Source organism: Rhipicephalus sanguineus, chromosome 10 (genome assembly GCF_013339695.2).
Source record: "Rhipicephalus sanguineus isolate Rsan-2018 chromosome 10, BIME_Rsan_1.4, whole genome shotgun sequence".
In the NCBI taxonomy this organism is placed as follows: domain Eukaryota; kingdom Metazoa; phylum Arthropoda; class Arachnida; order Ixodida; family Ixodidae; genus Rhipicephalus; species Rhipicephalus sanguineus.
In genome coordinates, this window is record NC_051185.1 from 39,199,371 (window position 1) to 39,214,553 (window position 15,183).

At 48.3% G+C, this 15,183-nt stretch overlaps 1 protein-coding gene and 1 non-coding gene across 2 annotated transcripts; one reads left to right on the top strand and one right to left on the bottom strand.

Annotated features, from left to right (window-relative positions):
• Window positions 1–4,325: 4,325 nt before the first annotated feature.
• Window positions 4,326–4,430, top strand: LOC119372839 (U6 spliceosomal RNA). The gene has a single exon (XR_005179729.1). It is a non-coding gene; the product is annotated as a U6 spliceosomal RNA (small nuclear RNA).
• Window positions 4,431–8,248: 3,818 nt separating this feature from the next.
• Window positions 8,249–10,416, bottom strand: LOC119371707 (uncharacterized). The gene is made up of 2 exons (XM_037642163.2): window positions 9,743–10,416; window positions 8,249–8,966 (listed from the first exon to the last, which is right to left on the bottom strand). The coding sequence occupies exons 1-2, from the start codon at window positions 9,859–9,861 to the stop codon at window positions 8,450–8,452; spliced, it is 636 nt and encodes a 211-aa protein (XP_037498091.2). The 5' UTR covers window positions 9,862–10,416; the 3' UTR covers window positions 8,249–8,449.
• Window positions 10,417–15,183: the final 4,767 nt, after the last annotated feature.

Here is a 15,183-nt window from a genome sequence, read left to right on the forward strand (position 1 = left end):
CCCCAGAAACACCAAGTATCCGCTAAGGCATCACAAGTATTTGTAGGACTCAAAAAAAGCATATCAATACCAACTAGACAAAGAAATGCGGAAAACAAACGTAATTTAATAACACACTCGTAGGAATGCAAAATATGACTGCACTTTCAATTTTCCTCACGGAGCACTCACTCTGACCGCGGCGCTCAGTCTCTCAGCGCAGGTACAAAGGCGTAAGAGTCTCAGAGTGTGAATAGATCGTCGTCATCACAATCTGGGCTAAAGTCTCCCACTTGGTCGAGCAGACCTGGTGTGCAGCACCTGTTGAAGTCGAGGGTTTACACTGACATCCCTACTCCCGATGAGGTGGACAGTTTCCTCTGGCAGCTCGTAGTTGAAGCACTCCTTTTTGTGTCTTTTCAGCCCAGCTCTGATGACCACACAATGGCATCCACTGTGCCGGGGGGAGCCTGTTTGGGAGATTTGTCTCCAACAAGTTCATCTGGCTGAACGATCGCTGAACTTCAGCATTCGGGTAAGGTAGTACAAGCATGGAGATGGCGAAATATGCTATCTCCCCGAACGGGTTTTGAACATTCCGCTAAATAATCCGCCATCCGATAAATACAAGTTTTCACCGCTAGAGTTATGGAAATTCCGCAAGACCTAGCGGAATATCCGCTGAGATGGCAACACTGCTTCTCGGTGCAGATGTAGGTGCAGGGGCGGATCCAGGTGCCTACTTTGGAGGGGGGCGGTTCCTTTATCCGATCGTGTGTGGGGGGGATTTAAATAGAGCGAGAGATGACGAGAGAGGTAGAGGGCGAAAGCTGGTACAAGATTCTAATTCCCCCTTTTGTGCAGTGGTAGCAGAGGCAACCTGGCAAAGGAGGCAACCTCGACAGCCAACCTGACAAAGGAGGTGGACGACAGCATTGCAGGGAGGGGAGAGGGGGCTGACACTGGCTTTCGGGGGAGGGGGGGGGGGTGGTGGAGCAATTGCTTTACCGCCCCCGTCTGAATCAGCCATTGTGTAGGTGTATGCATCCTCTGAACTCTCGGCTCACACGCACTCTAAGGACTGGCCAAGAATCGGATAGTTCAAAATAAAAATAATTATTCGTCTTCCGTGCACTGTGCTTTTTCTCTTTTTACTTTTCTTCTAGATGTCGATGTTCGCTGACCTCGTAACTTTCGTGTGCCCTTCAGCTCTCACATGCCCGTACGACAGCATTGTTGATGCGCTGGAGCTAATTCTCAGTTATGAAATCAGTTGCTAACTTTAGTTTAGCGAATGAGTTGCTGATTAACTTATACATATATTGATTAATTATTGACTCGCATAATTCCTATATTGAATGCGTTTCAACTCAAAAAGCAGGAACCAATGTGAGCAACTTGTTTCAATTGAGGATTAAACCTGTTTAATAACCCTGTTTGTCCGGGATTAACCTCTTAATCCTGACATCTGTTGGCATCTGTTTGCACCTGTTTTTTATACTGACACATAAACCTCTTTAACCGTGAAGGAGAATTAACCCTGTTTGTTCAAGTAAGTTTGGACATTACGGGATAATCTCCTAGCTTTAATTCTGGGCTTCACAAGTGATGCATAGTTACTCGACAATTAGTATTTAAAAATATTAAGGGAGCTTCGCACTCGTGGCCTCAAGGAAGTGCGGAGCTAGGTGGCCTTCTTTATCTTCTCTTTATTTGTCTCTTTCGTCCTTCATCGCTTTCTTTGCTTTTGTCTCTTCTCTCTATTTCTTTGTCTTTTTTGTCTCTATTTCTTTTTTGTGTATGTATGCATTTCTTTCTCTTTCTCGCTTTTTCTCTCTTTCTTTCTCTCTCTCTCTCTCTCTGTGCTCATTCTCTCGCCCATTCCAGTTATTGCATCCAAAGCCGGACAAATCGGAAAAGCGGGAGAGACCCTGTGAATTTAGGTCGGCAGCAACGTTCGGATCCAGTTTCTTAACAAGCGAGCGGCATTTATTTAGCTAACGTGACGACTTTCTCGGACAACTTCGCCGCCAGCGCATGCATCATCAGACAAAACGAAACGCATCTTGAAGGCACAGGGCACACGCAAACGCGTTCAGACGTTTGGCGCTCTTTCCACAACGCTAACGACGTCATCAACAATTTCCTTTGTGCAAGCCACAGCGTTGTGACGCCTGGCGCATTTTCACAACGCCGACTGAGTGCAGTCGAGTCCCACTTATCCTATTCGCATTAGCGATGATAACTGACACTGCAGAAAATTTGTGCAACCCTTTCTTTTTCAGGTTCATACGGGTACCTTTGCTCTGGTGTCCCTACGAAATGACGGAAATGTAAAACACTTTAGAAGCATCCGGAAAATCGGTGATAATTCGTTATCAGTTAAACATATGAGATCTTTTGAACGTATATAGGGATAACGTTTCTGGCCTAAAGCTGCCCGTCGTTACCTGCTTCACATTTCTCGAAATAAACTTCGGTGCTTGATCACAAAAGTAGTCTCATAGCTTACGTAAATAAAATAACACAATCGCAGTTTAATTCGCCACACCAAAAAAATGTTAGAGGAAGTTTGATCCACAACTGTGTCTTAAACAGAAGAACCCTACTCCGGAGCCCATGTAGAATCGGCTCCAACGGCCGTGCACATGGAACCCCTGGCTATTGAAGTACTCCATGGAGTATACCAAAACCAAGACCTTCTACGTCGACTCAAACATTGAACCACAGGCAGAAGCATTACCAAAGTTTTACAGAGCAGCCAGTGGATTCAAAAGATCAGTGGAATCGATAGCCTCGTGTAGTGCGGAAGCAGTTTCCGCAGAGGACGTCAGTGAAATGACGACCAGTAGTACTGTTTACATAGTCGAGGAAAAATAATCTAGTGCACCCATATGGAAAAGATGGCATTGCAATCGCGTTTTCTGACGAAGTGCGGAATCGCCTTGACGAGCATATGGAAAAACACTGAGAAGATACTTTTCTTCGACGATGGCACACACGTTTCGTAAAAGTAAGGAAGGGACCGCTGCGGTTTCCAGTAATCCCGTACTAACAAACCTCCCACTTTAGTTTAGGGCCCGCGTCTTACAACTGTGTCATTGCAGAGTACATGTGGTATATACCCTGAGTGTGTTTCCCATCTTAAGGCGAAACCGTTGTATGTGTCAGGAGTCAAGAATTTTTCGAGATTTGGCGAGACCTGACGGTACTTTCTGCAGCGCAACGTGAGTTGGCGCTACGAAACAAAAAGTTCTGCATTAATGATTATGAAAATACTAAATCATGAAATATATCGCAAGTACTTTTGCAACATGGACGAAAAAAAAGATTCGAAGTGTAATAATAACCACAAATGTTGCGACTTTTCAGTTTCATCGTGAAGGTACGATTCCTTCTGTTTAAATAACATCGACTTCCACCGCGGCAGCATAACGACCCATGGAGTTTTGGCTATATGCAGGGTGCCCGAGTCATCTCTAGCCCGACTTTCGAAATATTCTGACGCACTCTTACCAAATGCATGTTGTTGACTACTACATGGAGAAGGCCACACAACTTTTTGTGTCCTGCTTATTTACTTAATTAGGGAAGATTAATTAACCAACTTTTGAACCAACGAACCTGGACAAAAAATTCCAAATGAGAAAGTTCTAGATCGGTTTGCGAAACATCCGATTAAACAGTTTTTAACATTCTAGCTATTACGTAGCGTCTCTCTGCTTGCTACGCATGCCCGCGAGATGCAAAAATGTACCACGTGACATGCCCGCTTGCTCGCCTATGCGCCCGCGATTGCAGCGCTCCCTAATGTTCTGCGTTCAAACGATATGCTTCTCTCGTGGCGGTTCATGACAGCAATAAGCAGACACAGCGGTAATCGCTTCTGCCGCTGAAATCATCGGGAGGATTATCGCACAGCCGCCGCCATCGTCGCTGCCGTGTCGCCTTTTAAGGGGCAGCACATCGGGACAGTTGCCATGGTCGTTTCTATACTGAACGTTAGGGAGCATTGCGATTACAATGCACGGGCATCCGTAATAAGCAGAAAAACACTTTTACTTAATAGACAGAAAGTTAGAAACTGACGAATAGGACGTTGTCCAAACAGATCTGCAAATTTCTCAATGCAATTTTTTGCCAAGCTTCGTTACTATAGCAGTTGGGTAATTAAGCTTCCATAATTATTAAAATTAAATGGAACAACAGAAATCCTGTCACTTGCTCCATGCAGTAGTCAACAACAGGTATTTGGTCACGTTGTCATGTAGTGCGTCGTCCTATCTTCAATCCCTGGCTAGAGTTAGCTGGGACACCATATAAAGTTGAACGCGAATTCATATATTGCACTTCCCAAGTACATATACAAAAAAACTGTAACGATACAGACAACCTTAGCGAGGTCCCTGCGCCATGATGACGTGTTAAATCGTGAAGCGTTCCACATTCGGAATTGTGATCGTTCGTTCCTTGAAAGAAGTGCATTCGGTGTTGGCGCCTTAGTTGCGGCATTGTGGAAGACAAGTCCACTTGACGAAACGTCGACTCCGGCGACACCCCGTGTTTACAAATTTTTAATCTCTTCAAGATTCCATCTCCAGCCGAACCCTGACTTGCTTTAATAGGCCGGATAGTTTCCTTTATTGCATAAGCTTGCATTTTTCCATCGAAAAACCCTGAACATCACTGAAGACTTCTACGCGTACCTTTCAGCAGGGTTGGCGGTTTAAAACGGACAGCAGCAATGAACAAATCTGCGACGCATATTTAATAGAAACAGCCAACTAACGGCTTTCAGAAAGAAACAATCACCACTCCGGAACATTTCGCGCAAGTAGACGAAAACAAAAATGTGGAACGCTTCAGGCTTATGTGGGCCATCCTTGCCGTTCTAATCCATGCAAGCGTGTCATGCCATACAAGGATGATTGCCACGCTAATCAGTCATGCACTATTCATGCTCTGTAGCGTTCCAATCTTGTATGTGTTCTAAGTACACTAGAACACTTTGAGTTAAAGTATATATAGCCAGATATATCTTTGGATGACGATTTATCGCGGTGGAAGTCGTATGTTACGTAACGCAAAGAAAACAACTTTTGCATATGAAGCCAACAAGACATACAGGAAGTAGCTTTTAGCGTATTGCGCATAATTCCTTTAGTGCAGATAATGAAATGATCGTTGAATTAGGAGTTATATTAAAATGTTTCATAAGCGATCCGTGCATGCGCTTTATCTTGTGGCGCCATCTGACGGGATATGGCCGTAACGAGTCAGTACCCGCCTTTCGAACGACATTCGATGACGCCCGCCCACGATGCGCGGTTTAGCGTGCTTTTATAGTTAATGTGCAATTTAGTGGAAGCGCCGCTACTGTTTGTGGACTGCATAGGGTCGGTGCAAAGTCCGACAACGTCAATGTTGACACTTCGTTGCCTCTTCTGTGATTTTGTACTTCAGCTTCAGCGGTGACATTTTGCACGCACGTGCCTAATGTATGCGGCTGTTGCCGGATTGATTTCCATCACATGGCGTTCGTTCACGCACTTGCAACGAAAGAGAAGTGCAGGACAGTTATTTATAACGCAAGTTATTTCACGGAGAACATGAATTATCCAAGTGTCCGATCCTTGCAGGCGCTTATGCACCGGGAGTGCCATCTACCGAGTGCAGACTCGCTCACATGCAAGTAAAAAGAAAAAATTAAAAATGAAGAAAGGCATAAATACTCCACGGAGAGTGCACATGGAAGCCTTGGTTTCAAGCGTGGAAAACAGATCGTGGATTACAGATAACAGACCTGTTATCGTAGATAATAGATTGAGTGAATTGGCATTGCACGCTTACTTGGCTGCGGGACAGCTCAACGCTTTCGCCTACCATAATAATTCAGTCTTCGTTTCCTTTACAATTAAGGCTCTTGCGGAGTGCCTACGGCCTTCAATTTCTGAATCGCAGTTAGTTTGCACGCAATCGAGCGAGCGTTCTCTAAGAAGTAAAAAAATCACAGCATATCCACGGAGTGAATTATGATGAGTGGGCGAAGCTGCAGAGGTTCATCGGTAAACCGTGAATCTTCCATGAATTCTGCCCAGTACATCCTCACCGACGTGAGATCGGGCGCGTTTATACTAAAGGTTCGATGAGAGTTATGACGACTTGCAGCTCACTTTAATTTTACATGTACGCTTTGAATTTTCATTGTTTAATCACGCACAGGAGAAATCGCACACACGCACTACCTTGGAGGTCAAAATCCAGTGCCTATATATACGGGGTGGTCAGTGAACGGTTGTGCAGCGCGAGCGGTCGGTTTTTTTCAATCAAGACGCTGCTTCGCGACGCTGCCTGCGTCGGCGCCGCAGCGCCGCGAGGCAAGATAGGGGGGGGGGGAGGGGACCGTAGCCATGAGGCGATGCGAAGCCGGAGCACTTCCACGATCGCGTTCCGTTGGCGTTCGTTGGGCATGCTACCGACCTCGCGTCGTGGAACGCGAAGAGGGACGCTACGCGCGTCGTATCTTCCATCTAGCCTGGCCGTTAATTCTCACAGGGCGAGCGGGGAACGTGGTCGACAGGCGGGCGAGAGGGGGGCAGCGTAGGAGAGGAGAGGAAGGGGAGGGGACGCGCTCGAGCTCATCGCGGCGTTGCGCAGGAGAGAATTTCGGCATGTCTAGCCCGCGTTTCAGAGGAAGAGTGGAAAGGGGGAGGGGAGAGGGGAAGTGCAGAGGGGCATGGGAGAGGGTGAGTGGAGAGGGAAAGGGGTAGAGGATATGGGGAATGGTGAGAGGGAGTGGAGAGGAGGTGTGTGGAGAGGGTATCCGCATGCGCAGTAAGGGTGGTCACGCCGCACACCACCACCACCACCACCGGAGAGATACTGCCGTTTACTGCCGGCTGCCGGGAGATACGCCGGACAACGGACGCGTGACAAGGTTAGACTAAGAGGAGCTACGCCCCCAAAAACCTAGCTTGCGCATGAGCGCCGTCAGACTTGCACGGTCCCATTGCTATGTTTTCAATTTACGCGACAAATTATTGTCATTTACATTGCTTTAGGTACACGTACGTAACCGTCGAAGCCCAGGCAATTGACATTATTCCGGTAAAAGCTACATCAGGGCCACCATGTCTGATAAAATTTCAAACGGCCACCAATTTTTTTTTTTTTGAAGAGAAATAATTCACAATTTTACGTTCACGTCGTCAAACCTTACAAACATGCGTATACGGCTTCCCCAACGTTGCACGTAAAAGCATGCGGTGACACTGAACTGGGCTTTCGCGACGATGCGTCACATGTCATAAAACGAAGCTAAGAAGGGGCCGAACCTCGGCCTCCGAGATTTGGCATAGCGGCAGGCGCGCCAAATCTCGGAGGCCGTGGGGGAACGTGGTCATTTCTGCCGCTCGCCGTGAGATAGCGCTAAAACAGAAAGTACTCCATTGATTATGAAAATACTAAATCATCAAAGCTATCATAAGTACTTTTGCAGTGTGCACTAAAAGAAAAATGTGCAGTGCAGTAATGACCACCATTGTTGCGACTATTTAGCTTCATCGCGAAGCTACATTTTATTTTTTGTAAAGGGAGTGACAACCGATTTTTCTCGACCCACTTTTTTACGGCGCAACGAAGAGCTCCCTTTCCGTAATCGTTGAAGTTGAAGCGGTGGATTCCAGAAGCACGTGGATATTTTGTAAGCAGAATTTTTCGATGTCGGAAGCCAATAAAAAGATAGAGCCACTCCTCCAGCAACTCTGAGAAGCGATAGTGGTGCCGATAGCACTCCTCGCAAGCTCTTCATTGGGCTTAACTTTCTGCTTTCACCGGAGTGTGTGCAACTGAGGATGACCACCTAGCATTTTGACATTTACGACCGTTTTCCAACGTGCAGGTAGTTTTTCGAATGCTCATTCTCACGTGAAGTCTCTTTGCCACCTCGCGAGCCAGGCCATCCTGGTACTTCTCCAATTCGTCGGTAGGTGCCGCTAGGACCTCAGCCAACAACGTACATGTTACGTCTCATCATGAGCGTCGGATTGTACGTCAAGCAAGGCGGCGTTTCGTCACATTTTAAAGGGGCCCTGCAACACATTTTAGGGGCGAAGCTCCTTATAGCGGCACCCGTTCGTCCCTCGTAGCGTAGTATGTAACCAGTCTTACGCTTTGACCTGCAAGGTGGTGCCGGTGGGAGATTTTTCCTGTGCGTTGTTGAATGTATCCGTTTAGCGATCGAGCGACACATGACACAGGAGTGTGATGTGAACAAGAACGCATATCTTTATTGGGCGGCCTTTATATGCCGAGTAGAACGAGAAAGGGTGCGAACCCTCGCCGCACAACCATATCTTGAGGGGGCGGGTTTGACACGAGGCACACGCTGCGCAAGATACGATACATCCTCCTTGCTGCATAAAACAATGGAAATCCAAGAGCATACATTCAATATCTGTTAAGGTTTCACTCACGGCGCTTGAACAAAGTTTTCGTTATAAGCTAGGCGTTTAGGCGCCTTGCGCTGTCGCTGTGATCTTCTTAGAATTGGTGATGCGTCTGTGCCCGTGCTCGGCGCCGCATCACTGGACCCCGGCAAGGGCAAGGTCCTTGGCCCCACTTGTGCCGTTGTAGGCTGCCCTTCATCCTCGCTGCCTTCAGGAAGGTCCGAGCTGAAGGGCTCGCTGGTTAGCAGCAAGTGTCTACGATTACGTCGCAGGTGCCGCCCCTGCTCTGTCTTGACGTCGTAAGACCTGGGGTGTCCGGACGGTCTGAGAACTTTAGCTTTGGTCGTCCAGGCCCCTTTTGAACGCAGACGAACCGTGGCCCCTGTTTCGAGCGGCGGCAGCAGTCCTCCGGGACGGTTCGTCTGGGAGCGCTTCTTGATGGCGTGGTCCGGTCCGGTCCCCACGTCCGGCAAGGTGTTGCGCAATCTTCTGCCTTGTAATATTTCCGCTGGGGCCTGCCCGCACTCTAGTGGCGTTGTCCTGTAAGAAAGGAGACCAAGCCAGAAATCTTGCTTTGCTTCATGCGTTTTCTTTAGAATTCTCTTGATAACCTGGACGCCTTTCTCGGCCAAACCATTTGATTGCGGAAATCCTGGACTAGATGTGACGTGTCGAAAGTCATATGCCTTTGCAAAGGACCTGAAGTCATGACATGAGAATTGAGGGCCATTATCTGTCTGGACTTCCAATGGTATACCATACCTAGAAAATATGGCGCTGGTTGCCTGAATAACCGTGCTCGCCGATGTGTCTCGTAGCTCTTGCACCTCTGGAAAATTTGACAGGGCGTCGTATACGCTGAGGTACGACCGTCCGCCGTACTCAAAGATATCGATTCCAACTTTATGCCACGGCTGTTTAGGCACAGGGCGCATCAGCAAAGGTTCTTGTGGCTGCATGTATGCATACTTCCGGCAAATAACACATTTCTGGACGAACGCTGCAATGTCAGCGTTAATGCCAGGCCAGAAGACAAGTCGTCTTGCCCTTTCTTTGCATTTGTTGATGCCCATGTGCCCTTGGTGGATTTTGTCTAAGGTGTCCCCTTTCAAACTACTGGGAATGATTACTTTGCAGCCTTTCAACAGCACACCTCGTACTTGCGTCAGCTCCGAAGAGAACGGCCTCAGCGGACCCTCAATTGGTAGCCCGCGTTCTAAATTGTTCAGCACCCCTTTCAGGTATGCGTCTCGACTCGTTTCTGTGGCCAGCTGTTCCCATGTTTCATTGCTGACGAGGGATGAAACGACACTCACCGCGTGCACTTCCACATCATCGCTGCTGACGTCACCGGCGCGACTTGAGGTGGGAGCCCGTGACAGCATGTCGGCCAGTAGAAGCTGTTTTCCTGGAACGAACCGCATTTCCGTGTCATAGCGCATCATTCTCAAAAAGAATCTTTGCAGCCGGGGCGGCATTTCACCAATTGGTTTCTGAGCGATAGCGAGCAAAGGGTGATGATCAGTCTCTACGATAATTTTTCGGCCATACACAAAGTGGTGAAAGCGTTCGCAGCCATAAACAATAGCCATCGCTTCCTTCTCTATTTGGGAATAGCGCTGCTCGGCTTCAGTTAGCACTCGGGAGGCATAGGCAACCGGCTTCCATGTCTCATTGTTGCACTGGAGCAGCGCCGCTCCGATTCCATTCTGCGATGCATCGCACGATACTTTAGTCACCTTAGTGGCGTCAAAAACGGAAAGTACGGGCTGCCTGCTGAGGTCGGTGCATAATTGCTGCCACTCAATCGCGTGGTTTCTAGTCCATTCAAACATTGTGTCTCGCTTCAGGAGGCTTCGCAAGAGCGTTGTCCGTTCTGCTAGTGACGGAAGGTACTTGCCGAAATAATTGGCGACTCCTAGCATTCTCTGGACTGCCGATTTGTCGTCCGGCGCGGGCGTCTGCAGCATGCACTTTATCAGCGAGGGGCTTGGTCTGATGCCGTCCTTGCTGATTACATCGCCAAGATACTCTACCTCTTCTACGCCGATGGTGCATTTGGCCGGGTTAAAAGTTAAGCCAGCCCGTTCGGCTGCTTGTAGCGCAGATCTTAGGCGCGCGTCATGTTCTTGCCGAGTTGCGCCCCAGATAAGAACGTCGTCAACGTAGACTTGAACGCCCGGAAGACCATCAAAAATCTCTGTTAAGGTTTTCTGAAACACCTCTGATGCGGATGCTATACCGAATGGTAATCTCAGGAAGCGGTACCGGCCGAACGGCGTTGAGAACGTGCAAATTTTAGAAGTCTCCTCATCGAGCGGTATTTGATGGAATCCTGAGTTTGTATCTAGGCGGGAGAACAGCATCGCGCCGGACAGCTCAGCTTCTATGTCCTCGCGCCTAGGCATCTCGTAGTGCTCTCGTTTCAGGCATTGGTTTAGTTTTCTTGGGTCTATGCAAATGCGTAGCTTCCCGTCTTTTTTACGAGCAATTACAAGTGGACTCACCCAGTCCGTCGGTTCATCGACTTTTGTGATGATGTGGGCCCGTTCCATGCGCTCTAATTCTTCCTTAAGTGGTTTCTGGAGAGTCAGAGGCACACGTCGAGTTGGTTGGACCACTGGTACGGTTCCCTTGCTGAGGACCATCTTGTAGGCGCGCTTGACGCAGCCCGTACCGGTGAAGAGGTGACGGAATTCGTTGACAATTTCTTCGGAGCTTGAACGAGACACTGCGTGTATGCGAGGAATCAGTCCGAGTTGCTCGCTTGCGTTTAGGCCCAGGATGGCCTGTCCTTTGTGCACCACGAAGAAGTCGAGTGCAGTGGTGTGGTCGTCCACTGTCACTTCTAGACGAGTCAGCCCTGCGTGTTTGATTACTCCACCTCCATACGAGCGAAGTACTGCGCAGCTGGGCTTCAGCGCTGGCTTCGGATGCATCCTGCTGAACACTCCGAAAGGCAGCAAATTTGCTTGCGATCCCGTGTCAATCTTTAGTGTAACGGCGACGTTTTGGACTTGCACCTGAACCACCCAGTCACGTTGACTAGTCCATCGTCTTACGGACACATTCAGCACTTCGAAGTCTTCTTCGTGGCCTTCTACCTCGTCAACTTGCGCTGCGCTTCTGCAACATACGGCAAAGTGATTTTTTCGCTGGCACCGTCGGCATATCCGGCCGTATGCCGGGCAATTTCCTTTCGGGTGCGTGCGTCCGCACTTGAGGCATGTCCGGTTGCTTTGACCCTGCCTTGTCTTGCGCACAGTGTTTACTTGATTTTGCTGGTTTTCCCATATTCCACGGTGAGCCGCCGTTGCCTCCGCTGCCTTGCAAACTTGCTCTGCCTTATCTAAGGTTAATTTGTTGTCACTGAGCAGCTTTTCGCGGGTTTTATCGTCGCTTAGCCCAAAAACAAGTTGATCCCGGATCATGGAATCTGTCTGTGCGCCAAAGCTGCATTCACGGGCTTGCTTCTTCAAATCACGTAGGAAGTGCTCAAGTGGCTCACCGGGGGCTTGACTCATGTTCCGGAAGACGTAGCGCTCATGTACTTCGCTGTACTGTGTAGCGCAGTATTCCTCGAACTTCTTCACAATCGTAGCATAGTCTTCCTTGCTCTCGTCCTCTGCAAACGTGAAGGTGTTGAAGACTTCGAGTGCTTCTTCGCCGGCAACACTCAGGAGTAAGGCTGCCTTCGTCTTGCTCGATCGAGGTTTTTCAGGGGGGTCGGATGCGGTCAAGAAAAGCTCAAGCCTCTGAATGAACAGCTTCCAGTTCTTGCTGGTGTCTCCTGACAGACGCAGCGGGTCTGGTGGCTTGAGGAAGTCCATGGCTGTTCTGTCGTCGCCTTCCTCCGGTGAAGTCGTGGGCTTGGTTAGCCACTTCTGACACCATGTATCCGTTTAGCGATCGAGCGACACATGACACAGGAGTGTGATGTGAACAAGAACGCATATCTTTATTGGGCGGCCTTTATATGCCGAGTAGAACGAGAAAGGGTGCGAACCCTCGCCGCACAACCATATCTTGAGGGGGCGGGTTTGACACGAGGCACACGCTGCGCAAGATACGATACAGTTGAACAATAAAAAATTCGCAGCGTTAGCTAAAAGCCGACTTCTTCTGTCTCTCATTCCCATTAGCAGCCATTCTTTACCTCCAAGGTAGTGCCTGGTGAGATTTCTCCTGTGCGTGATTAAACAATTAAAATTTTGTTCAAAACGCCGTTGATTGATGAAATAAACCAACAAAAGACGCCAGATGTTTTGTAAAAGCAAAACGAAAAGACGCCAGCTGCTTAACGAAAGACGCCAGATGTTTTCTAAGCAATGGTTTTCTAAACAATGAAAATTCACAGCGTACATGTAAAATTTAAGTGCGCTGCAAGTCGTCATAACTCATCGAACCTTTAGTATAAACGCGCCCGATCTCACGTCGGTGATGATGTACTGGGCAGAATTCACGGAAGATTCACGGTTTACCGATGAACCTCCGCAGCTTCGCCCACTCATCATCATTCACTCCGTGGATATGCTGTGATTTTTTTAACTAATCATGGAATAGCTTCACTAGAAGAGTGTATCGCCTGAAGAATCGACTGCCCTAATTTTTTTTAGAATGCGTCAAGTACGAGCGAAGTTACAGGAATTTGTCGAACACTTGAAGCGCTTTCTGTCTCCTTTCGTACGGGCGAGCACACTGAACATTACGCACACTGAACGTTACGCAGGGAGGAGGGGGGGGGGGGTGATGACAATGGGCAAGAAGATGCGTCCGTTCGTCATCGCACGTCATGACCTTGAGGAATTTCTTTTCTTTTTTTTTTCTTCGAACGCGTTCCTTACTTTCAGTGTGACTGCCAGCACGCGCGCGGGCACGTGGCGGCATCTCGCGGCTGCCTGGTAACTATACAGCACACCATGATCCTATCAACCAATGGCCGTGGACTTCTGGTTTAGGTCACGGTCATTTGGGTTTATGGCATCATTTGTCGAGAGAAGAGGGAACAATTTCTTGCTGACTTTGAGAATTAATTATAAAATCCAGGCCGCGTGCTGCGCTATGATATTTGGCTCACGTGTTCTCAGGTGCCTCGACTACCGATCGGCAGCGTTCTCTGACCATGCTGCAAAAGTGTTGCAGAGCTTGTCGGTGCCAAATTAAAGAAAAATCCCAGGCACATTTCAACAAGAACATCGAATGCACGGCTTTGAGAAACGAAGAATCACCACTCCGGAAGATTTTCGGCAAGAACACGAGAAACGAATATGGAACGCTACACGATTATGCGTCTCATCCTTGTCATGCTGCACGCCATGCCATGCAATTCAATCCATGCAATCCGCTCGTGCTCCAGAACTCCCATGGTCGATAGGAATTTGCAGGCTGCCAGATAAATGGAAAGAGATATAGCGGCTTTCGAGTGGCGAGCTGTGGCCGCAACTGATCTTCAGATCGAGCTACTGTAGCAGCGGCGTTGTGCACTTGTTTACGACACATGGCCACAGCTGAACATTTGAAGCCGCCGCCATAATACAGTTTCGTCGTGTACTGCTAGCGCTCTCTGCGGTGTTTCCGCGCTCGAGCAAAGTTCGGGCCTAGCTTGAGCGAAATTTCCCTTGGAATATGGGTTCGCACCACTCCCCACTCCTACGTAACATCAGGAACAAGTTCTATTTCAAAAAAAGTTGACGACACAGGAGATAATTTTGTGTCTATCTATTTCACTACGCCACGGTGCGGTGTTCTTTTGTACGAAGCAACGAAATGTTGTTCCAGCTTAAACTTCATTTGTATAGCAAGGAAATAATGAGCAAGTGGTTTTCTGAAACATCCGTAGCCTTACACACTCTTTATAAGTCTCAAATCTTATGGTTACTGCGCCGGGCATATAGGAGTGTTAAATATTCCTGCGCTTGGTGGTAATTATACCTGGCGACAACTTTCTGTGGCAGCACAGCCAAGGCTACGCAACCGAACCACGCACTTTTTTACTCCGCTTCTGTATGTAATCCGCGAACGCTACCTTTTGTAGAATACGTAGCATGAAAGAAAACATAAAAAGAAAAGAAATAGGCATTACGTACAAGATTGCTTGCGTTGAAAGTAAGAATGATAATCGCGTAAAGGATTTGCGATTTTCGCTCTTTCGAGTTTTCAGGTTTTCTGGTGTCCGTTTCACGTTTTCCGTCCCCACTCAACAACGTTGGCGTCGCTCGGCCATGTTACTCTATGGCTCGGCTGCAACAGGTGCACATCGAAGCTTGCAAGTGAGCATAAGCGCGTGTTCGTTAGGTGATCTGTGTTCATCGATCAAAAAGAAACGAAGACAGCGGTGCGTTGTGAATTATTTTGTTGATTTGCCCATACTATCACCGAGAAACAAGTGTGCAAGTGATACCACCATCGCAAGGGGGTCTGTCATCGCGATAGCTTCCTTGACAGTGACGCCGGCGACCTGCAAGTCTTCAGCAAGAAGAGCCGCTTGAAAGCGAAACTGTGATTGGAAACAGTACGTAAAATATGTGGCCCATTTCATAAAATGCGTTGCATACATGGTCGGTATTTCGGTTGCCTACTATTACTGATACAGTCGCGCCGAAGATTGCGTCTAACACCGTGCCCGTCGGCGTCTATGGCGGGAGGTGTTTTGGCATTTTGAATGAGAGCGATTTACGGTGACAAAATCACCCGTGCACAGCTTTGCCTCGGCAACAGACGCGTTCATGACTATTATGCGACTGACAGCGTGATTTTA